The 25,837-nt window shown below is 39.5% G+C and overlaps 1 protein-coding gene across 3 annotated transcripts in view; it reads right to left on the bottom strand.

The window, feature by feature from the left end:
- The window catches only part of PDGFD (platelet derived growth factor D), a 185,970-nt gene that overhangs the window by 72,065 nt on the left and 88,068 nt on the right, over positions 1–25,837 (bottom strand). For 2 of the 3 annotated variants that reach the window (XM_031653009.1, XM_031653010.1), the window contains exons 2-3: positions 17,675–17,879; positions 13,691–13,871 (exon numbers count right to left, since the gene is read on the bottom strand). In XM_031653009.1, coding sequence (XP_031508869.1) covers positions 13,691–13,871; positions 17,675–17,879 — 386 coding nt within the window. The remainder of the gene's footprint in view (positions 1–13,690; positions 13,872–17,674; positions 17,880–25,837) is intronic. The other variant, XM_031653011.1, reaches the window with a different exon arrangement.

The following is a 25,837-nucleotide window of genomic DNA, read 5'->3' as shown; positions in this document are numbered from 1 at the left end:
GCTTCATTTCTATTCCACAGTTTCCCTGACATTTGACCCTTATAATGCCCCTCCAACCTTGATCCTTGCTCTGAACCCAATCCTCACCCCCATTATTCCAATGCCCAGTAAGCCCTGGAGCAAAGCAGCTAAGGGCCCTTGGTACACTGGTATGATTGCAACATCCGAATGGGAGACAGCAAGTCTTTCAGATTCCTATAAACATAAATGATGGTCTCTTTATATACTGTCACTTAATATGTCATTGGGGATAGATTTTTTTGCTTTTACTCCAAAATGTCAAACACATCTTAGGTATTCAATGAATGCTTGTTGGTTCAGCTCAGTTAAATATTTTGAGGCCTGCTGAGCAAAATGCACAGTAACAGATGCTGCAGGTGTGAGCCATTCCCTACCTTCAAGGAGCTTTTGCTTTAGTAGAGATAGTGAGGCATGCATGTGGGTTTTTATGGATTAAAAAGACTGGAAAGAAATGTACTGTGAAAAGCAGCACAAGACAAGGATGCCCTCTCTCAGCACTCTATTCAATATAGTATTGAAGTTCTGGCCAGGGCAATCCGGCAGGAGAAAGAAATAAAGGACATCCGAATAGGAAGAGAGAAAGTCAGAATATCCCTGTTTGTAGATAACATGATCCTGTATCTAGAAAACCCCATCATCTCAGCCCAAAAGCTTTTTACACTGATAAACACCTTCAAGAAAGTCTCAGCACACAAAATCAATGTGCAAAAATCACTAGCATTCTTATACACCAAACACGCAAGCTGAGAGCCCAATCAGGAACAAACTCCCATTCACAATTGCCACAAAAAGAATAAAACATACTTAGCAACACAGCTGAGTGGGGAGGTGAAAGATCCCTGCAAGAAGAACTACAAACACTGCTCGAAGAAATTAGAGATGACACCAACAAACGGAAAAACATTCCATGCTCATGGATAGAGAGAAGCAGTATCATGAAAATGGCCATACTGCCCAAAGAAATTTATAGATTCAATGCTATTCTCATTAAACTACCACTGACATTCTTCACGTAATTAGAAAAAAACTATTTTAAAATTCACATGGAATCAAAAAGACCCCAAATAGCCAAGGCAATCCTAAACAAAAATGACAAAGTTAGAGGCATCACGCAACCTGACTTCAAACTATACTTACAGGGTTACAGTAACCAAAACAGAGTGTCACTGGTACAAACAGACACATAGACCAATGGAACAGAATACAGAACTGCAAAATAAGACCACTCACCTACAATGATCTGATCTTTGACAAACCTGACAAAAATAGGCAATGGGGAAAAGATTCTTTATTCAGTAAATGGTGCTGGGAGAACTGGCTAGCCATATGCAGAAGATTGAAACTGGACCTCTTTCTTACACCATATACAAAAATTAACTCACGATGGATTAATGACTAAAATGTAAAACTTAAAACTAAAAAAATCCTGAAAGACAACTTAGGCAATACCATTCAGGACATGGGCATGGGCAAAGATTTCATGATAAATATGCCAAAAACATTTGCAACAAAAGCAAACGTTGGCAAATGGGATCTAATGAAACTAAAGAGCTTCTGCACAGCAAAAAAAAAAAAAAAAAAAAAAAAAAAAAACTATCAACAGAGTAAACAGACAACCTACAGAATGGGAGAAAATTTTTGCAAACTATGCATCTGACAAAGGTCTAATATCCAGAATCTATAAGGAACTTAGACAAATTTACAAGAAAAAAATAACCCCATAAAAAAATGGGCAAAGGACGTGAACAGATACTTTTCAAAAGAAGACATACATGTGGTCAACAATCATATGAAAAAAACCGATCATTAGAGAAATGCAAATCAAAACCACAATGAGATACCATCTTACACCAGTCAGAATGGTTATTAGTAAAAAGTCAAAAAATAACAGATGCTGGCAAGGTCGTGGAGAAAAACGAATGCTTATATACTCTCAGTGGAAGTGTAAATTAGTTCAGCCATTGAGGAGCCACTGACTCCTCAATGGCCTAAAGACAGAAATATTAATCCCATTCAACTCAGCAATCCATTATTGGGTATATACCCAAAGGAATATAAATCATTCTATTATAAAGACATATGCATGCAAATGTTTATTGCAGCACTATTTACAATAACAAAGACATGGAATCAAGACATGTGGTCATCAATGTTAGATTGGATAAACAAAATGTGGTACATATACACCATGGAATATGATGCAGCATAAAAAAGAATGACACCACATCCTTTGCAGGGACATGGATGGACCTGGAGGCCATTATTCTCAGCAAACTAATGCAGGATCAGAAAACCAAATACAGCATGTTCTCACTTATAAGTGGGAGCTAAATGATGAGAATACATGGACACACAGAGGGGGACAAGACACACTGGGGCCTTTTAGAGGGTGGAGTGGTGGAGAAGGGAGAGGATAAGGAAAAACAACTAATGGGTACTAGGCTTAATACCTGGGTGATGAAATAATCTGTACAACAAACCGCCATGACACAATTTTACCTATGTAACAAACCTGCACATGTACCCCTGAACTTAAACGTTAAAAAAAAGAAATGTGCCAAAATATTCATAGTAGTTGTGTTTAAGTGATGGGACCTATGGGTGTTTTATTGTTTATATTTCTACATAAATCAAATATATGTTGTATATGTGTACTTTATTCCTTGAATAGCCATAATGATGATTTACAAAAACAGTAATCTGAGTACTTGATGGAGAGGAAGTTTATGTAGCCGAGGTGCTAAAAACTAATTAAATATATTAAATAATTGTATTTAATATATTTATATTTATTTAATATATATTAATACACACACATATTTTTTGACTTATCACCAAGGCTGAAGTCCAGTGGTGAAATCATAGCTCACTGTAACCTCAAACTTGGGCTCAAGTGATGATCCTCTTACCTCAACTGCTCAAGCAGCTGGGACCACAGGCGTGCACCACCATGCATAAATAATTTTTAAGTTCTTTTAAAGAAATGGGGGTCTTGCTATGTATGACTAGTTGGTCTTGAACTCCTGGCCTCAAGTAATCCTCCTGCATCAGCCTCCCAAAGTGCTGGGATTACAGGTGTGAGCTACTGTGCCTGCCCAAGGGCTAGTGGTATTTTTTGACATGAATATGTCTTTGACAGGCAGAAGAGGGCTTGCATTCTTAAGGAAATATACATGAGAAATGTAATTGCCAGGAATGAGAGATGAGGAATCCTGAGGTGACTAGGTTATCAGGGAATCGTTCTGTTTGTCTGGACCAAAGAGTATGTGTGAGGAAAAGGGAGAATTGCAACTAGAATGTTAGGCTGTGGTAAGAACACGGAAGACTCTCAGTATCAGAGTGAAGTATCTGGACATTTTTCCAGAGAAAACTGGGAGTCAGTCACAATTTTTCAGCTGGAAAAATATGATCACAGCTCTACTTTAGCAGGTAACCAGGTGCAGCACAGATTGGAGATGGGAGAGACAGGAGGGAGGGAGACCAATCAGGAAGTGATTAGCCGGGCCCAGCCAAGAAGCAATGATTACTTGATTATTTATTCATGTAGCTCTCTTTTGCAGAGGTGGCTCCACGACTTCTCAATCTTTTTGATATTTTTCCTGTCTGGCTCCCATTTTCAATTGCAAAATAAGAAAAGATTCACTTTGAATCTATAGCTCAATTTTCTCCCAGGTGAAAGGCACAATCTTGAGTGGAGGTTAGCCTTAATCTGTCACATTTCCACTGATAAAAGGAATGTTTAGGACAGTTGTTTTCAAGGCTGGATGAGTCCCGTCTCTTTGATTGATTTCTAATTTCTTCATTCACCTAGGAGAGGAGACTGGGGTCTCTAAAGCTCATGGGATTTTTAACTTCCCAGTTAGAATGGCTGAATCTTACAGCAAATAGAGCAGGTCAGCTAGGTCTTCTTAGAGCCAGAGTGAGTACAAGAGTAAAATAGAGTTCCCAAGGACTGTTACCAAAGATAACTGATTGAAAAACTTAAAACATAAAACTCACTGTGGGCTCCCACCCTTTATGGGCACACAGCCCCTTGCTCTTTTGTAGCAGGGAACTCTTCTTTCCATATTACTTGCCCCGGCCCACGATATGGAGACATCAACAAATATTTTTCCCTTTCATCACTTGGAAAGCGTCTTTGCAAAGATTATAACAGAAAATTATGATGGTGAAAGAGATCTGACCTAACCGACTCCATCCTGCTTTTAACTTTACTCATTCCTGAGTGTAGGCCAAACTAACTTTGGGAGGAGCTTAGTTTTTAGTTTAACTAGGAAACAAAGACGGTAATAGCTCTTTCTCAAAACCCCCTTCCTGACTGGGGACTAAACTGTCTTTACAGGTCTAAGAAATTAGCCACAAAATTAGAAATTATGGTTTAGGAGTCATGCAGCTGGAGGCTGCAAGAGTCTCAACCTCTCAAATTGCTCCTCGGGATAACATCACTATTGTGAAATCTAAGATCAGTGCTTGAGATATTTTGCAGAACCTGTACTGGATGGATCAGCTGGCACCACTCAGATCGATAAACTGGTTCATCTAGCCTTATGGCCCCCAATCAGGAACTGATGGAGCACAAGAGAACAGCTTCAACTCCCTACAATTTCATCTCCATCCTGACCAATCAGAACTCTCCATTTTCCCCCCCCCCCCCCCCCAACCAAATTTATTCTTAAAAACTCCAATCCTTGAGTTTTTGGAGAGGCTGATTTGAGTAATAATAAAATTCTGGTCTTCCATACAGCTGACTCTGTGTGAATTAAGCTCTTTGTCTATTGCAATTCCCCTGTCTTGATAAATTGGCTCTGTCTAAGCAGCGGGCAAGGTGAACTCGTTGGCTGGTTACAACTTCTTCCATCTTCCTTCCTTTCCCACCCCATTTCTCTCTTGGGTTGCTGCTTCTCGGACCAATCACTTGGAAAGGTCGCAGCTCTCCTCCTCTTCCTGGCTAAGCGCAACGTACATCCCTGCTGGCTATCCCGCCTGATTGTGACTATTTATGACCATTTGTAACCAGACGTGTGATCTTCCAAGCAGTAGGAAGACTGTGTAAGTGTACCCATGTCTGTTTATCAACCTTGAGCGCTCCCAAGCATCCTTTAGTCTGAATTTGCATCACAGTTGTTGTACACTTACCCTGTGGCTTTTCATTCCACCCAAGTTCTCCATTCTAGTTTTACTAGAAAGACTTGAGCTTTAGTGTTTCTTGGACTCATATTAATGAAATTGCTACTTTTGAGTCCTTTTGGCTTCTTGTATCTTTTGCCTACTAGCTAAAATAAAGAAAGGCTAGTAAGTGATTAGCACCCTTACCTGCAACGCTCTGAATTAACTCATTGGGATACTCTGAAACGCCTTGCTTTTTCAGGCCTTTATGCAGGCAACGCCCTCTTCCTGGGATGCTGTTGCCTCCCTAACACAGCCCAGCAATTCTCTCCTTTGTGAGGTTAAATGCCCCTACTTCTTGTGTGCCCCAAATACTCCATGCACATTTTATCACTGCAATTCACCCTGCCTTATAATTGTGCACCTTTCTCTCCCTCAGGACTATCATCTTCTTATTATCCACAGTAAGTCTTCAGACATATTTGTTGAATTTATAAGTGAATAGGTGGAGACTTTTTTTTAATACCAAGGTTTCACTTCATCACTCTTTAAGTAACACTGCTTTGTTTTTGACATATCTTAAATATGCAAGCCATTTTCTCAAATAGCTTGAATAGCTTCTTCCTACTTTGTTTTCCTTATTTTCTTCATCTATCAAAATATTAGTACACCAAAGACCACAGATACACAGAAAAGGTTATATGCATATAAAGAGGCACATTTATCTAAAAATCACTACAGTTTTCTGGTTTTCAAGGATTAAAGTTTACTTGTTGCATGCCCATATAATTAGATACTAGATAAACAGGATACTGAACTTTCCAAGTATCACTACACAGCATCCCTCTCAAAGCTGGAAATGTGTTTACTCAGCACATCGAGGAGTCATCTGCTCATATGACCAGCGACCAGGGTTTATGAGGAAAATTACAGCAGTAAAGTATTATTTCAAACACTGCTTGTGTCAGGACTAGTCAACATGCAAAACAACAGTCTCAAAGTCAGATAACTCGCAAAGGCAGCAAGGGTGGGGTGCTTAACCACATCTGTGGGTGCACATGCACAGTATGTTATGGATGAGATTCAGGGGCCTTCCTGCAACTTTATGCACAACTTTGGATATATTTATTTTTCTGTGGAGTGGGTCCACAGCTTTCATATCTCAGGGATAGCAGCACATATGTTTGAGCTTTGTGACCACAGGCATGCTCCTAATCTCTGTGTTTTCACTGACTCATTTGTAAAGTTACCTAACCTGCGTTTATTGAGTCACTTGTAAAATAACAGGATTAGCATAAGTATTAGAACTCTAAGATGATGCAGCTTTAAGTTCTATATTTTCCCTAATCCATGCTTCATGGAGATGCATTCATGCAAGACTTAACAGCAACAGAATATTTACAACATGCCAGTCATTGTATTAAGCACTTCACATACAATGCCTTATACGTGAAATCCTCAAAGTAATCAAAAAAGATTAGGTACTATTGTTAACCTTATTATTATTTTTAGTGTATTTAACATTATCATCGTCATCAGGACTGTCGCACCAAATTATAATTTCTATAGGGGAAGGAACATTGTATGTTTTGTTTATAATAGTGCATGGCAAATAAAAGGTGCTCAATAAAAAGCCTGTTCAAAAATGCATTGAAACAGATGCATGGCTAGAAAGAGCCAAACAATATCATTATGGGACTTCATTTCACCTCACTTTCTGTGTCCTCCCATTCCTTCTTACCTACCTGTTCCTCTTCTGCTCCCCAACCCTTGAAGAGTCCAATTTTCCCTTTATTCCCCTCACCTGTTACCATTTGCTTAGAGACCCAGCCATATCCTTTGTTAAACTTGCCTTTGCTTCAGGATTATATCAAATTTTATTCTTCACTGTCCCATGAACTCTATTAACGTTCTCATATGTACTGTATTTAGGTTTTAGGAAAACAATTTGATTAACCTAACCTTCCCAAAGAGAACATTAGTCCATCAAAATGATCTCTGTAATTGGTGAAATTTTAGAGTATTTGTGAAATAGTAAATAAGAACACATATCTAACCCTGCCTATAACATCCTGCGACAGCGAGAATCTGTTCTTAAAGAGTGCGTGCTTCAACCAGCATCATTGAAGCGCCTTCATTTTCTCTGGGCCCTAGGCTTTCCAGCTCAGGACAACAGCTTTCACCCAGGGGTTCTGGTACATACATTTGTCCCTCTTGCTCTGCTATCCTCCTGTCTGACCCTGACCACGTCTCTGGATTGCTTTCTGTCCACACAGACAGATCCTAAATGCAGTACATAATGAGAACTTTAATAGAGTTCATGGGACAGTGAAGAATAAAATTTAATACAATCCTGAAGCAAAGGAAAATTTGACAAAGGATATGGCTCGGTCTACAAGCAAATGTAATAGGTGAGGGGAATAAAGGGAAAATGGGCTCTTCAGGGGTTGGGGAGCAGAAGAGGAACAGGTAGGTAAGAAGGAACGAGAGCACACAGAAAGTGAGGTGAAATGAAGTCCCATTATAATATTGTTTGGCTCTTTCTAGTTATGCATGTGTTTCAGTGCATTTTTGAACAGACTTTTTACTGAACACCTTTTATATGCCATGCACTCTGATAAACAAAACATACAAGGTTCCTTCCCCTATAGAAATTATAATTTGGTGGGACAGTCCTGATGATGATAATACTAATGATAAATATACTATAGAATAATAATAATAAAAAGATTAATACTAGTATCTAACCCTTTGGATTATCTTTGTTTAGAGTCTTATGGATACTTTTGTAGCAACTCATCTTAGTTAACCCTCTGGTTTTAGCTACCTTATCCCATCTAAGTGCTGAAAGACTTGAGAGATATCCACAATAGGATGGTCTGAGATAAAGATAAGAAACCTTTCTCACCTTTGACTGAGAAAGGAGTGACCTACTGGGCTGCTTCCCTCTCTTGTCTTTGCTTCCTTTCAGCAGCCTGAATACAGAAAATCATCACTACCAAGGGAAAGGTGCCTTCTCTTTCTGTTTTAGGGTCTTAGCATTTGCTCTCCTTTTGCTTAGTGCACTCTTCTTCTATAACTTTGCCTCACTGCCTCCTAATATTTCAGGTCTCCATTGAAATTTTACATCCACAGATCATCCTTGACTCCCTAGCTGGAATGGGCTCCATACTGGTCACTCTCCAACACACTGTTTTCTTTTATCTGCCTTTATTGAGGTCCAAATGTCTATGTTTCTGTGTATGCATGCAATTCTCTAGTTATATGCTTATTATCTGTTTCCTCCCACTGCTATGCATGTTCCTGACAGCAGAGGTTCTGCCTGTCTTCCTCACTGCTATATCTCCAGGACATGGGCATGCCTTGTCTAGCTTACAGTAGGCATTTATGAAACTATATGGCAGCTCTTCCAGCTCCGAAATCTCCAGTGGGATATATTTGAGGGAAAGAAACTGAGGTAAACAGAATCTGCTGTAGGGATTACTGCCCTCACTCTGACAATCCTTGGCTATGTAGATATAGTCCTGGCTGAAGTGCCCAAAATATCATGGGTGTTCAGAATGGTCAATTATTTTATCTGGATGCAAATAAAGATGCAAATAAAGATGACATTTCCAGCGACTGAGTTCCTTTACTCTCTAGCTTTGTTTAAGAATTCAGCTTAGGAGGATAAGGATGAATTGCTCACCTTTATTTTGCTGTTGATAATACTGCTTTTGTTTCACCAGCTGGTAAATTTTAGGTGAGCAAAATTCGAGTCTGCAAAAGTTATTATAATTGAGAATCTTATCTTTTTCAACTCCTGGGCTGTTCTCCTCCTCTCTTCCTTCTCCTCCTCCTCTTCTCCATCTTCTTCCTTTTCTTCTTTTTCTATTTTAAATAATCATTTTTATGTAAAACTATTCTTCATTTGAGTTTCATTCCCAATGGAAATAACGGCATCACTTTAATTAACTACCGAGATATACACAGTTAAGCAACTGATACGACAAAACAGATTTTTATTTTAGAAAGTGTTATAATGGGTATTAGCAAATTTCAATGTATAAAATAAAGATTTCATTAACAAAACAATAAAGGTTTTGAGTAGCTTTCCAAGCTCTCAAATGATTTGACTTTTTATTTTTGAATTTTAAAAAATGTACCTTACTTTAACACACACACACATGCAAGTGGGCTATTTACACAGGATTGTCTGTTACCTGATATATTAATAATAAGGCCAGTGATAATAATAACAATAATAGCCACAGACAGTTGAGTAACTAATAAGTTCCAGGCAAAGTGGTTTATAAAAGTTATCTAATTTAATCCTCAAAACAACCTAATGTCATGCAGTATTATCACCATTTTACAGATGAGGAAACTGAGCCATTAGTCAGTATGCAGCAGAGCTGAAATTCATACCCTTGTTTGTTCAGTTCTCTGTACGTCATCCACTGGGAGCCTTGTAATTGAACACCTTTCCAATAATCTACTTAGTAGTCTTCTCAGAAAGATTCCTAACCATCCAACCATTCATTTGTTCTCCAACAAAGTAGATTTGCGGCAGGAGATCCTAATTTATTTAATCACATCTCGCTACCAAATATTTGACAACATTATCCATTCTGCTTAATTATGCTTTCTGAAAGTATCTGTTATCTTTAATGGGGTAAAATCAGAAAAGAGGGCTGAATAGGAGAGTAAGAAAATGAAATCAGAAAACTTTTATGAATCATATTTTCTCAAGAAAGGGTCATTTCAACAAACACACAGACTAGCCATGTATAAGGCACTGTATAGAATTATGCATAGGAATGAGATACACATCCTAAGTGTGTACCTCAATGAGCACATAAGCATGTATCTGGAGGAGACAGATATATATATATAATTTGTGATGGTAAAAGGTAGAATTATTGTCATCATTTATTGAGCACTTAATACATCCTAGGCATTGTGCTAAGTAATTGTTATCATTTTAAAATTTTATACCAATTCCAATTATTACCTCCATTTAAAAGATGTAAAAGCAAAGGATAAGAAAGCTGTTCAATATTGCACCATTCCTAACTGGTGAATCCTGCCTTCAATCTAAGGTATGCTTTACAGTAAGGCACCGATCCCATATGGCTATGCTGCCATGCCCTGGGAGGGCACCGTGATAGGGCGCTAAAAGAAGGTAGAAGATGGAATTCCACACATCAAACAAAACTGTGATATAAGCATCATTCCCAACCAAAAATAAGTTATCTTGATGTTATCCATTAGTCTCCACAATTTGCTAGAGTAAAAACCTGACTAAAAATGTACATTGCACTTTTCCAAAAACATTATGAACATGAAACTTCTAGATGTGATTCCAGTGTAATAGGCTCTTGCAGTCCTGGATACCTACTACTTACAGCTTCAGGGAATGTCCAGGTATACCTGGAGAGTCCCTGAGGCAGGAAGAGCAGAGATGTTCCATGGGAGGTATGCAGGTAGAGAGGTAGAGATGAGAAGGGTGGTGATCTTGACCTATGACCTATCCTAACAGCTACTCTGCATTTTCCAAGAGCACCTTGACTCCTCATGTGCTGCTTTTTTTTTTTTTTTTTTGGACAGAGTCTCACTCTCACACAGGCTGGAGTGCTGTGGTGGCATCACAGCTCACTGTAGCCTTGACCTTCTGGCCTCACACAATTCTCCAGCTTCAGCCTCTGGAGTAGGTGAGATTATAGGCATGTGCCATCATGCCTGGCCTTTTTTTTTTTTCCACTTTTTGTAGACACAGGGTCTCACTATGTTGCCCAGGCTGGACTTAAATTTCTGGGCTCAAGTAGTCCTCCTGCCTCAGCCTCCCAAAATGCTGGGATTATAGGTCTTAGCCACCACACCTGGCCACGAACTATTCTTAAGGCTCTTATTTCTCTTGCACCTAGTATTCCTGAAAGTAGGGGTTGCAAAACAACTGACTCTAGCTCCTAAATGTGTTTAGCATTCTAAAATTTATTAAACACACTTGAAGAGGGATTGCCATTTTTAATCCCACTGTCTCCCTATTAATTTACAACTGGCCTACTTCCAGCTTTAAGCCTGGTCTCTTAAGTTTATAAACCCTGTTTTAAAGCCCCTCTGAGTAAAATTTAAACATGAATAAAGTGATCTTCCCAGTACAGTGGTCAAGCCATATGTGATCTATCCTTGCTGAGCCAAGAATCAAACAGAAAAGTTTTGTCAAAAAGCCACACGATCCAGAGTCTCTGCATACCTGGAGGTTAAGCTCATTTTCTCTCTTAAAATTCGTTTGCCAAAACACTTTGGCTTTAGTGGACCATATTTAAGGCCAGAAGCCTATTAGGAGGAGAAAGAGTCTGCAGCTATTCTCAATGGACACAGACCAACAGGCCAGTAGAAAAATACACAAGAGTGTTGTAATATCATCATTTCAAAAAAGAAAAAACACCAATTGAAAGTACTGGTAGAGGTAAATAAGCCAGGGGAGCGATGCCAAACAGTTTACATCCGAACTATAGAGGCAGTCCAATATTCCACTTAAAATTGACCAACAAATGAGTTGTGAGGCTGTACCATAACCCAAAACACATCAAACAAAAGTATCGATTCTCCCTTAAACCTGTACTCCTACTGCTTTCTACAAAAGTGGTTGTTTTGCCTTAAAGACATTATGTTGGAGTTATGGTGTTTCTAACTGACTTATGGACCATTCAACTTACTTATAACCAAACATTAGCACTAATAGCGCTTGGTATTTTAAGGGAAAAAAATTCTTCTCTAAGCCTATCCATCACCATTCTAACATGCCAAGCCTGCTCCATCCATGAACAATTGAGAACAGATGCATCACTGAACATATTAAAAGGCAAATAAATGTAGAAACCAAAGATTCACACTTCAATTTTAATGCTGAGCAGAAGTGCATGAGTTTGCAATAATGTAAATCATGCTTGATGGATTATTTTTAAATTAAAACTGGAACCAGTGTTACCGCATGTTATTTTTTCATTTACAATGTTCTGATGTAGAATTCACTTAGTGTTTAATAACTCACCACAATGCAAAGAAAAACAATTAGATTTTTTAAAAGGTAAGATTTTTTTCTTTTCTGAAAATTTAATTCTTAAGAGAAAAAAAAACAATAAACTGATGCCATTTATAGTACTGTGTTCTATTCTGGCATTCACACTTGGAAAAGGGACAGAGACAAACCTAAAGAAAGTGAAAATTGATCTCAAAAGGCAATATGCTACAAACAACTGAAGGATTCTGGGATATTTATGTTAATGTATAGACAAAATTATCTAAATGTCTCTGTGGACCTAACCTACACCACTCAGTTATTCTGTCTTATTATGCATCATTCTCAGTTGTTGCTGTGTTTTTTTTTTTTTTTCTTTTGTTGTTGTTGTTGTTTTGAGACAGGGTCTTGCTTTGTTACCCAGGCTAGATTGCAGTGGTACAGTCATGGTTCACTGTAGCTTTGAACTCCTGGGCTCAACAATTCTCCTACCTCAGCCTCCCTAGGAGCTGGGACTATAAGCACACACCACTAAACCAAGCAAATTTTTGCAGAGATAGGGTCTTGCTTTGTTGCTCATGCTGGTCTTGAATTCCTGGCTTCATGAGATCCTCCCACCTCAGCCTTCCAAAGTGTAGGGATTACAGGCATGAGCCACCACATCTGGCCTGTTACTGCTTTTTAATTTTTTGTCATCTCTACCTGACTTTAAGCTCTAGACAGTTCAAGGACCCTGTCTATCTTGCTTACCTTTGTATCTACTACGTCTACCAGAGTGCCTGACAAAGAACAGGAATTTACTACTGTTTTATTACTGTATGAATGAGTAAAGAAGATTGTGTGTAACCCATGAATGTGGGTGACCCAACGACTAAAATTAACTACAATGTAGATTTTGGCTCATTAAAAGGTTGAACATTTTCTACCAGTCAGAACCATTTACAGTTGAGAATGGCTGCTGAGGAGTTCGAGTAGAGAAAAGAAAGACTACAAATAAGCATGAGTGTAGCAAACAGGATTCATACTCTTGGGTTCTGTATTGGACCTTTTGATTTTGCAGATGCTCATGAGCCCTGAGGCTCTATGATTATAAGACAGACCCCTCCCAAATCTGGGTCATAATTGAAATTATAATCATCAGGACTTTTTTCTGCAATAGAATTTATACACAAATTTTCAAACCAAAAGAGGAAATTATTTTCTTTAGCTTTAATTCTGGAAACCTGTTTAACTCTCACAAACCTTCTATTTGGCTAAATGTTTACCTTGCCTCAGTTGAATCAAAAGGCAATTTAGTATCTGCTTTACTCTAAACGATTTCCCTTTTTCTATTTACTTCCTCTCTTTCAAAATGCATGGCCCAAAGGTTGACTTAATAGATCCGAAATGGTACTTCTTACTAACAAGGATTTTAACATTTTGACCATAAGGTAGGAACAAACATGTAATAAGGAATTAATAAAGTTCACTCACCCTCACTGAATTTGATCATAGAAAATTGATCTCTATACTTCATGAAACCAGTGTCTGCTCTTAATCATAAAGTGGTTAAGTACTCACCACCAAAGAATAATAAATCTTGAATCCAGGTTTAGCCACAAAGTAGTCATCGGACTTGAATGTGATTTTAATTTGGTTTGTTCTTGATTTTATCCTTGGAGGAACTTCCTTGTGTCCACACCATCGTCCTCTAATAATGGTACTGGTTTCGGATACATCTTCAACTTCCACAAAATCATACCTAGAATCAATTGGACATAATGAACATGTTTTGATTAAAGTATATTTTGAAATTCATACTTTCACTGAGAAATTAAAACTAGCTTATGTGATTTTTCATGACCACAATCTGAAACGAAAATTACGATGTACAGAAATGTTAAAAGGAAAACTGGTTTTTGGATTAGGTTTACAAATTCAAACTTCAGTAATCTATTCTGAGAAAATCTTTACATACATTTAGTCATGACTGTTCCTAAATCTTCAATAATCAAAATGGGTCACTTTCTGAGCATCTGGCTTTAAAAAGTTTTCTTGGAAAAACTAATATCTGTAATTGTTGGCATATTTTAGGAGATGTAACTCTAGTTATATGCCCAAATATTAACTATATAAAGTTTTTAAAACAAATACCCACTCTGAATTAATTTACTGCATTTGGTGCTTTCTTGAGAAAGTAAATGATCTATATCTATATAGCTTACAAAATCAGTAATGCCATTACAGAAAATTAATGGATACACACATGATTTGCTATATTCTCTTTTTGCAAATTATCTTTTGGAATGATCATGTCATAAAATATGAAACTTATCATAAGGGAAAGCGTGTAACTTTAAGGAGAGATGTGTGCTAACCAATATTGGAAAAATCTGGGCTGGTTAAACCAACGTGTGAATGAGCTTAAGACCATAAGTTCACCTCTGGCATTGGTCAGAGAAACTAGAATCCTGGGATTGAAGAAGTCAGCAAAAGCCTCTTTAGTTATCCTTGTGGGCATTTGGTCTTCGAAGCACCTCCAGAGTGTTTCCATCATTCTATCACATAGTAGGAGATCCTCAGTGACACAGTTTACATCTTCCAGGGAGTACTTATTCTACTTTCAGCCCCCTAAGATGTTGGAACATTCTACTTGATAAGCTAAACTATTTCTTTCAGTTTTGGTCATCAGTATCTTGCTCCTACACTCTACCTTTTCCACAGTGACTTCAGATGCTGAGGTCACAGGCAAATGATGGACATCCAGTGGCAGAAGTCTCGCATCCATATTACAGTTTTCTGTCACAATCATCAGAAGGAATCATCATAAGAAACATTATTTCTGAATACATAGAGAAACTAATATGGATTTCCTGGTCTTACTCATGCACCTCAGAGCTCTACTGGATTGGGCAAGGTAATCTAAAAAGAAAGTAAAAAATAATGATATTGTGACTAAATTTCTCTAACAGTGATTTACAAGGCCCTTATGTCCATTGCCTCAGTTTCCTTATGGATAAAATAAGGCTTATATAATTTTACCAGCTCCATATCTCTTGGGTGCTGTGTAAATTAATTACTTAATGTTTGTATGGTGCTTGGAAGGTAAAAAGCACTAACAAAGTATCATTATTCAAGGAATAAAATATTATAATGTAGACATTAAGGAGGTTTTGGAACAGATGGTAGGAAATCAATTCCATTTCATTTTGTATACAATATGTGTAAATCATATTTGCTGCACAAAGCATGAGTATACTTGAAACTTTTAATAACACCACAGGTCACTTTTGTTTAAAGAACACATCAGTGTAACTTTAACTCTGAATCTGAAGTCAAGAGAGGGCTGTTTTATCTCTTAGAGAGGGTTCTGAGACAGGTCTCTGGGCTGTCTCTTTCCCGTCTTTCTCTCCTTTTTTCTACTTGCTATTCTTCTACTTCCTTCCATAAATTCTGAGGAGCAACTAGATTTGATGAACGGTTCAGAAAGGAAACCATCCTGACTCTTCCTCCCTTATTTTCATGGCTAGGATGTCAAAAGGGCTCACTGCTAGGACCAAAACTCCAGGTCAGTAGTGGAGACCTGGCTTCCCTTCTATGATATTGTGATAATAAGAAATATATATACTTGGTCTTTGTTCCTGGCACAGGCTCCTAAAATTCTCGGAATTTCTGAGTGCTGGGGTTAGAGGAGCATCTTTTGTTATCCATAATAAACCCCCTTCCGACCATACCATAATTTATCCTAATGAATAAATTCATTGCCTTTTGGAAGTACCTGTTGGAAGGCCCTAGATAGCTTCAGAATGGAGGCTTGTCACCAGAAAGAACAAGACATGACTAGAGAGCTGTAAATTTTGGCTCCACCCCTAGACGTCTGGGGAGGGAGAGAGCCTGGAGATGGAGTTCAATCACCAACGATTTAATTAATCATGCCTTCACAATGAGACTTCCATCAATACCCTTCCAGGCTGGTGAATACATCAAGGTGTTTGGAAGGTTGCAAACCCAGAGAAGACATTCTTTACACACATCTTGCCTATGTATCTCTTTCATTTGGCTGTTCCTGAGTTGCATCCTCTATAATAAACTGGTAATAGCAAGGAAACTGTTTCCTTGAGTTTTGTGAGTTGTTCTAGCAAATTATTCAACCCAAGAAGAGGGTTTTGGAACCCCTGTTTATAGCTGGTCGATCAGAAGTAGGAGAGGCCTGGAAGCTGCAACTGACATAGAACATGGAGGCAGTCTCGTGGGACGGAGCCTTAACTTGTGGGATCTGACACTGATTCCAGGTAGTGTCTGAATTGAATTGAATAAGACAATACAAGCTGGTGTTGGAGAATTAACTACTGTGGGAAAACCCCTCGCCTCACAGATTTGGTATTGGAAGTGTTCTACAGGCAGAAACAGATCATGGTACCCCCTCCAAGTCATCACCTTTAATAATCTTTTCATAGCGTTTTTTTTTCTCATGATTTTTTACGCACAGAATATTAGTTCTGTTTTTTCAAGGTTGAAAAGACGCAAGATCAGCATTAGTTTATTCTCTTTGTAAATATTAACTGGCTCTTCCTTAATGTATTCACCTCTGCTTTCCGGCATACATTACCCTCTATGGTCCTAGAAAGTAATAGTCACTGCTGTTATTCTCAGCAAAATAGCAACATAATAAAAGCTGTCAGCATAATAAACATGCAACAGAGGACAACCAAATTTGAGGCACCTCTTTTTATTATTCAAAGGAAAATAAACCTGCTGAAAGGATTTACCAGTTCAGTAGTTCATTGGCAATGCAGAACAAGTGTGTGCAGTAAAGTACAAAAAAGAAAAAAATCTTCCTCAAGTCTTATACATGCTAATTAAGTGAGTAAAATATTGTGAGCAGACATTCAAAGAACAACAGTCCAGGCTTTCTTTGATAAATAAGCTAAGAAGGGAGAAGATTATTGGACACAGCTTTCATCTTCTACTTGTGACCCAGAAGCTGCAAGAAACAGACCCTTCTGAGGAACACAAGGAATCTGGGATGGGCTTTCTCTTCCTCTCTACCTGTATCTGAGGCCTTCACAATATGAATTTGGGGTCAGGCCCTGATAGGTTCCCCAACCATCATCTCCCAGTTCTGGCGCAATTCATTATGGTTAGGAAGGCCTGGGTCAGCCGGAGCTGGGCGGGGGTATATGCTGCCTAAGTGCATGGCAGGCTTTGACCAGAGTCACATGATGCAGCTGCCGGTAACCTGGGATGCTGGATACCTGTGCACAAATGCCGTTCTGTGCCTGGAAAAGGAGAGGACCTCCAGGTTTCACCCTTCTGTGGAGGTCACACAGTCCTGACAGTTGCACAAGTGAGTTTCTGTGAGTCCTGCCAGGTTATTTGGCCCTCTACCTCAGCAGTCTATGCTATCTTGTCTGTTAGGGTTGACATAAAGGCTTTTTGAAAAACAAGTGACACATGTTGGGTCTGTTTAAAAGGCTCAAAAGGAAAGTTTGATGCGATGCTTTAAATTCATCTTTTTTTTTTTTCACCTGGAAATAGTACCCTAAAAATTTTTTTCCGACTTACCTACAGATATCATTTTCTGCTTCCTCTAACCCAAACTGATTGTCAAACACTAGCTGTATCCTCGTATTCTCCTGAGAGTGGAGCCGCCATGTCAGGAGCAGGTTCCTGGGGTAGCTGTTCGGGAACCGAGGACTCTGCACGAAGCCGTTTCCTTTCACCTGGATGGTCTCATCTCTTCGGTACAAGTCTGTGAGGTGATTGCTCTCTGTTAGTAGTCACAACTTGTAGAAATTAGTATGTTGCTCCAATTACAGGAAAGTAAAAAAAAGAGAACAGTTTACAACACGTCATATTTCAAAACACTTCTTAATTTTGCTTGAAACATTAAGTCTAAATGGTAGCCTCTGGTTAAACAAACAACATATCTTTCTTCTATTATTCTTCGCCTCCCCAAATTCCTCACAAATATAGACTTGATGCCTAACACCTTATACTTGAAGGGTAGGGTTTCTTAACATCATTCTTGCCAAGCAAAAACTAACAACCATCTCAGAATTCAGGTTCATTTAGATTGCAATTAAAATCAGCAAATAGGCTGGGTGCGGTGGCTCACGCCTGTAATCTCAGCACTTTGGGAGGCTGAGGCAGGTGGATCATGAGGACAGGAGTTTCGGACTATCCTGGCCAAAATGGTGAAATCCCATCTCTATTAAAAATGCAAAAATTAGCTGGGTGTGTTGGCACCCAGCTGTAATCCCAGCTACTTGGGAGGCCGAGGCAGGAAAATCGCTTGAACCTGGGAGGCGGAGGTTGTAGTGAGCCGAGATCATGCCACTGCACTCCAGCCTGGCGACAGAGTGAGATTCCGTCTTAAAAAAAAAAAAAATCACCAGATAATTTCAAATAGTTCATCCTTCTCCTTTTCCATGAAATGCAAATAAACGAACTTTTTTTCTTACACCGATGGTGTAGCAATCTATGTCCAGTGACCAGCATCTGAGATACTCAATAAAGACTGCTGAGTGAATGAATGAATGAAAAACAAAAGAAAAGACTCCAGTGATGTTTAATGACCCTTTATTTTATATTCAAATGACATTTTTCGATGGGTAACCTTCTGGTTAAACCAATAACACATCTTTCTTCTAGTATCCCCCACCTCCCTGAATTCTTCACAAATCCACCCTTGATGTACAACTTTGTACTTTGGGTGCTCTCTTAATATCATTCTTGACAAGCAAAGACTAACAACAATCTCAGAACTCCAGTTCTTTTAGTATGGATTAAAATCAGCAAACAATTTCAAATAGTTCTTCCTTCTACCACCAAAAATCATAATTTTGTGTCTTGGGTTTTCTAAGACTTAAAATAGGTCCAATTCTTATTGTATTTTCTCTATGTCATTAGCCAGATAAAAAGAATTTATCTGGTTTTTGTTCTGGGTTCTTGGAAGAGAGTTTCCAAACCCTTGAAATTTCTCATGTGATAGAAATATTTTTGTTATCCATGATATGGCCCCTAGGACCACGTCTGAATTTATGCTAATGAAGTGACTCACTGTGGGCCCGCAGATAGCTTCAGGATGGGGGTTAGCCATGCCAGATAGACCAACCATGTGATTAAGGGTTAGGGCTTGGAGCCATTATGACATTTAACCTGATCTCTTTCCCAGCCTCTGGGGATAAAAGACAGATTGAAGATAGAGTCCACTCATGTTGATATTGATTCCATCAATCATGACTGCATAATGAAACTCCAATGAAAACTCTAGACACCAAGACTTGGGTAAGTTTATTAGATGGGGATACACATTGATGTACCAGGAGGCTGATGTGTCCTGAGGACACAGAAGCTTCATGCTTGAGACCCTCTCAGACTTTACCCTATGTGCTTCTTTATTTGGCTGGTCCTAATTTATATCCTTTATAGGAGGACTTTAATTGTTAAGTATAGTGCTTTTCTGAGTGCTGTGAGCTGTTCTAGCAAATATCAAACCTGGGGGCTTATAGGGACTCCCAAATTTATACCCAAATGGTCAGAAGTGCAAGTGAGCTGGGGTCCCCCAAACTTGCAGCTGATGTCTGAAGTGAGTACCATATTGTGGTGCTTGTAATTTTAACCTGTGAAATTTGGCCTAACTCTGGGTACTTTTCATCAGAATTGCATCATACAGTAGATCCCCTTTTCATCTCTCTCAATATTCAGAGTTCGTTGCATTTTGGATTTTGGCTTTTTAGGCCCCACCATAAACAGACCTCCAGCCACAGTCTATTTATGTTCTCCTGCAGAGAGTTTACTTTGAGGGACTGTAATTCAGCAAGCCTGGTCAGGGAAGCTATGCTTGCTGGTGCAAACCACTGTAAGGTAGGGTTTCTGAGGGTGGCTGTTAGAGCTTCCAAAAATAAGACAAAGAGGATAAGAATTGGCATGTGAAGTACAAAAGTCTCTTTTGCAAGTGATTTTGCATATGGGAATTTAAACTTTTTTGAGACTCATTTAATGTTAATGTGTTGCAGCTTGTTCAAGCTAGACTTTGTGTGGGAGAGAGTCGTAGGAAAAGCAACGGGTAGTTGAGGGATGTCCCCACTCCCTGCCTCCAGATGAAGGCAGTGGCCTGCAGTCATGGCAGCACTTCCAACAAGCACAGCAAGCAGACAACTTCCTAGGAGCCGAAAATCATTTCTGCTCGTTGAGTCTTTTCTCTTCCCTTGATAAAAGTTCAGCTGTGAAAACTGGTGTCTGCTCATTTTGTCATAAGGGGCTTTTAGGCAATGGGTCTTCATATGGTTTAGCTCTGTGTCCCCACCCAAATCTCATCTCTAATTGTAATCCTCACATGTCAGGGGAGGGACCTGGTGGGAGATGACTGGATCATGGGGTGGTTCCCCCATGCTGTTCTCGTGATAATGAGTGAGTTCTCATGAAATCTGATGGCTTAAAAGTGTGGCAGTTCCCCACAACCCCTGCCTCCTGCTGCCATGTAAAAGGTGCCTTGCTCCCCCTTCACCTTCTGCTGTGATTGTAAGTTTCCCAAGGGCTCCTACGCCATATGGAACTGTGAGTCAATTAAACCTGTTCTTATAAATTACCCAGTCTCCGGTAGTTCTTTATAACAGTGTGAAAAATGACTAACACAGGTCTGAACACTGTTTTCTAGGTTGACTGATTTGAGCTATGAGTCAGTCAACAATTACATATTAAGCACAGATTAACCATATTGTATTATAGTATTTTCAAGATTTCTATCACTTGAGTATTACCCTCACAATTTTTGCCATATGTTTGTACCTCTAGAGCTATTACTTAATTTATTAGTCTCTCTCTAAATTAATATTTTAATCAAAAGCAAATTTATTCTAAAATAAAACTTTATGCCAATAATATAAATGGCAAGCAGCCATCGTTTGCCATGAATAGAAGGTAACCATCAGTCTAAATATAAAACTACTAAATGTTAAACTTTCTATCTCAGGTATTCAGAGTCCTCACTTGTATAAGGGAATTGAGCAGCATGTTTTCTCTTTGGTCTCTTTCATGGGTATTATATATTCTTTCTTCATAGTTCCAGATGCTATGTTAAATTTGGATATAATTTAAAATGTTTAAAGAACAGTTCTTGTCTTTGTACACTTGGAAAACAAAGTTGATGCATACTGTACAAATATAAACAGGCAAAAGGGAATATTAAGTGCTGAGTGTAAATGCTGTGGTTGCTCAAAGTCCAGGTGAGTGGCAAGGGCTAATATGGAGAATGTGTTCATATGATCCTTGCAAGAGGCCTGCCCAGAGCAGAGTCCAGGTGGCCCCAAGTGAGACATAAGAGGGCTACAAGCTTTAAAGGAACTATGGAAATACTTGAAACCCAGACAGAAACATCTCCACTTGATATGGGAACAAACAGAACAGCCCTGGTGTGAGTGAATAGTTTGTTAAAAGGAAGATTAGCCTGTTGGTGATACAGTACTGGAGAGAAAGTGCCTGCAGCATCAAGGTCTCCTAGGAACTACAGGTGAGGGTAACAAGGTCCTATTCTAGAAGGGCAGGTGGGATTGATGCCACTTTGGGGGAAAAATAGAAAGGAATGTAAAAGTATGGGTAAGACACAGCAGCAGCATGCTAAGCCTAGAGCCTGGGCTGAGTGTGGTATTACTGATACTCAGGGATGCTGCCAGGGGAAACATTTTTAGAGGAATGTAAGTTTGGTTTTGAAGTGGTGACAAGTAATTCAAGTGGAAACTTAGAAGGCTTTGCGGTTACAGAGCTAGCTGGGAGAACAGATCAGACACAAGGCCTCAGCTTAGAGAGGGGAGAGGAGGCCTTCGGAATCCCTCTGATTCCTCTGAAGAAGCGTCCTGAGAAGGGAAGGTGAAGCTTGGTGTTGGCACACATGCCCTGGGAGTGGCAGATGACAGAAGAAGTGCCCACCTGGAGTAATGGTTGGGAAGGAAGCTGTGTGTAAGTCAGGCTGCCCAGAAAAGGGACAATTTCAAGGACAGAGTGGTCAATAAAGTCACATGAAAACCAAGACCAGGGGACAACAAGACGGAGAAAAGACCACAGAACTTGGCAATAACAAAGTCAATGATATCCTTTCAAAGTACACTTTTAGAAATTTTCTAAGTATAAAAAGGGGGACTCTTTTTTTTTTTCTAAAACATCATTAAAGTCTACACTGTCTTAAAGGTATTAACTCTGGTTATAAATGAATGCCAATTACATTTTTATGAACCTGTAGAAGGGGTGGGGAGAGGGGCTTTCCTTCTTATGTAGTTTGATTAAGACAGTACAGTCAGCCCTCCATATCCATGGGTTCCACATTCATGGATTCATAAACATCAAATTGAAAATATAAAAACAGGATGCTTGTGTCTGTGCTGAACACGTACAGACTTTTTTTCTTGGCATTATTCCCTAAACAATACAGTATAACAACTGTTTACACAGCATTTACATTGTTTCTAGAGGTGATCTGAAAATATAGAAGAGGATATGCATGGGTTACATGCAAATAGTACATCATTTTATATAAGGGGTTTGGTATCCTTGCGGTATGTGGAGTGGGAAGGGGTTCTGGAACCAATCCCTCATTAATACTGAGGGATGACTGTATTCATTTTCAATTTTGCAAATTTGTCACAGACCTATGCTGCAGTATTTCGAATTATAGGGGAAAAATAACAATATTTCAGATTTATTTTTCCAAAAAATTCTGCCAAAAAAAAAAAAAACCTGAACAAAATATGAACAACAGCAAACACTGCTAATTATGCTTATTTTGTGCCTGGCATTGTTCTAAGCAATTTGCATACTTCATTTGTAGGGTCTAATCACTTTATATAGATGATCTCTTGTGTGTGTATGCTTGTTCACATATATTTATAACCACTTTGAGATAGGTATTATTACCAGCATTTTTTTTTTTTTTTTTTTTTTTTTTTGAGACAGAGTCTCGCTCTGTTGCCCAGGCTGGAGTGCAGTGGCTGGATCTCAGCTCACTGCAAGCTCCGCCTCCCGGGTTCACGCCATTCTCCTGCCTCAGCCTCCCGAGTAGCTGGGACTACAGGCGCCTGCCACTTCGCCCGGCTAGTTTTTTTGTATTTTTTAGTAGAGATGGGGTTTCACCGTGTTAGCCAGGATGGTCTCGATCTCCTGACCTCGTGATCCGCCTGTCTCGGCCTCCCAAAGTGCTGGGATTACAGGCTTGAGCCACCGCGCCCGGCATTTTTTTTTTTGAAATGGTGTCTCATTATGTCACCCAGGCTGGAGTGCGGTGGTGTGGTCTCGGTACACTGCAACCTCTGACTCCCGGGTTCAAGCAAGTCTCCTGCCTCAGCCTCCCAAGTAGCTGGGATTATAGGCATGCATCACCATGCCCAGCTAATTTTTGTATTTTTAGTAGAGACAGGATTTCACCATATTGGCCAGACTGGTCTTGAATGCCTGACCTCAAGTGATCTACCCACCTTGGCCTCCCAAAGTGCTGGGATTACAGGCGTGAGCCACTGTGCCCAGCTCATTACTACCATTTGACAGATGAAGATTCTGGGGAAGAGTGAGGTCTAGAAACTTGCTGAAGGTCACAGAGCTAGTGAAAGGTAGAGTTAGAATATAAACCAGACAATCTGGTTCCAGAGTAGATGCTTCTAACCACTGTGCTATAGAAAGTGTTCTTTCTTTTTAGTGTGAAATTTGCTTGAGGCAATTTTAGATTCTTTGCTATCTGTAACACACTTCTAAGTCATACTGTTTACATATAATTTAACTTCATGCCAACTCAGGGCTATTCTTAGCAGAAGAGTTATAATGAATTATAGATACAAAGAACAACCTATCAGGTTAAACGTGAGATAAGTACCAAAGTATTACATACAAAGTCATATTCCTAAACAAAGGCATTTACTTTGGTGTTCCAGTAACAGCTAACAGTTCTGGAGCAATTAGTATTGCCAGGTACTGCAATAAGTGGTTTAAAGCCATTACTTCATTTAATCCTCACAACAACCCTATGCCATTGGTATTATCCCCTTTACAAAGGAAGTTCTGAAAATTTAAGAAACTTTTGACCTCAGGCACAAAGCTTGTGGTGGAATCAAGATGTGATCTTAGGCAGTCTACTACTTTCAGAGCACACATGCTTAACCAGAGCACTGTATTAGCTGTTAAATTACAAAAACAGGAAAAAAATAACTTTTCACAGGGGGGAAATAATTTTTATGTATGTTTATATAATAAGAATATAGCTTTATTTTGCATTTTAATGCAGAAAGAGGTTCACATCCTCATAAACTCTGAGCTGTGCATTTGACTTTAAAAAAAGCCAATTAAAATTTTTTAAAAGCCAAAATTTTATATGGTTGTCTATTTTATTCCTAATTGTTCAGCAAACTCAGCTCACCCAACCAAGTATCCCAGGAGCTCATGAAAGTCACTGTAGGCACTATTACTTATCCCTGAAATCCAACTAGACCAATGGTTTGCTACATGTGGTCCCCAGAGCATCATCATTAACATCACCTAGGAGCCTGTTAGGAATGCAAATTCTCAGGCCCTACTCCAGACCTACTGAAGCAGCAATGCTGGGCATGAAGCCAAGCACTATATATATTAATAAGCCTCCCAGGTGATTCTGATGCACCCTAAGGTTTGAGAACCACTGACCATGTCATTATTTCTATTTTGCTTCTTATTCCTGACTTTCCTGCCACCTCTTTACTTTGACTCAGTAACTCAAGTGTGGTTTTTCATTTTGTGTCCTTGACTGATGACCTGTTGATATGGACAGGAGACAGAGAAATACTGGGTAGAAGAGGGTAGCTCCCCGGCAAAGGCCCCACCATCAAGCCTGGAAATCCACAGCCCTAAATGGGAACAGGTATTCCTGTTTTTGTTTCCAAAAGTTGCCTTTGGGCCTGCCACACCACCTACCTTGTACCCATAAAAACATCAGACCGCAGGCTCCAGAAGCAGACAAGGAGGAGACAAACAGAAATGCAGAAGAATGGCCAAATGGCGTGGCAGAGAGAAGAGAAGGAGCATCTGAATATCAAGAGGAGTTCAGCTGGGGATGCCTAGAGAGGAGACAGCCAAACTCCAGGGAAGAGCATATTCCTACTCCATCCTCCTTCCAGCTTCCTATCCATCCTGGTGAGAGCCGCCTCTACCATTCAATAAAACCCCCGCATTCATCCTTCAAGTCTATACGGAACCTGATTCTTCCTGGATGCCGGACAAGGACCTGGGTACCAAGAGGGCATGGAGCTGGTTAACACTTAAGCTGTCTGTGGACAGCAAGGCTAAAAGAGCACACTGTATCACGTGCCCATTTGGGCTTTGGGAGTTGCAGATACCCACTCCTGGATGTTGCTGTGGGGGTGGACCCCAGGGGTCTCATCTGCATGCTCCCCCTCCTGTAAGGAGTTTGAGCATGCATGACAGCTAAACAAGAGGAGCCACATGACTGTTGCAAGTCCTATGTGGGGGATCAGGGAAGTATCCCATTTCACTGTCTCGGGCTCACTTTTCTATTTCTGACCTTGGAACATCCTCCAGCACGTCATTTCCAGTATACAATGACTAGAGCAAGAGGCTACACACCTTGGTGGCTTTGACTGTCTTTGACAGTCTCACCCCTTATCCAGCTTTCCCATTCATGAAGAAGTCACCCCTGGCCCCAATAAATGTATGTGATAATCCATCATCATCTATAATGGTTAAGGAGTAATG

Source organism: Papio anubis, chromosome 12, assembly GCF_008728515.1.
Source record: "Papio anubis isolate 15944 chromosome 12, Panubis1.0, whole genome shotgun sequence".
Taxonomy (NCBI): Eukaryota; Metazoa; Chordata; class Mammalia; order Primates; family Cercopithecidae; genus Papio; species Papio anubis.
Note: the sequence above shows the minus strand (reverse complement) of the source record. Positions and strands in the feature narration are given on the sequence as shown.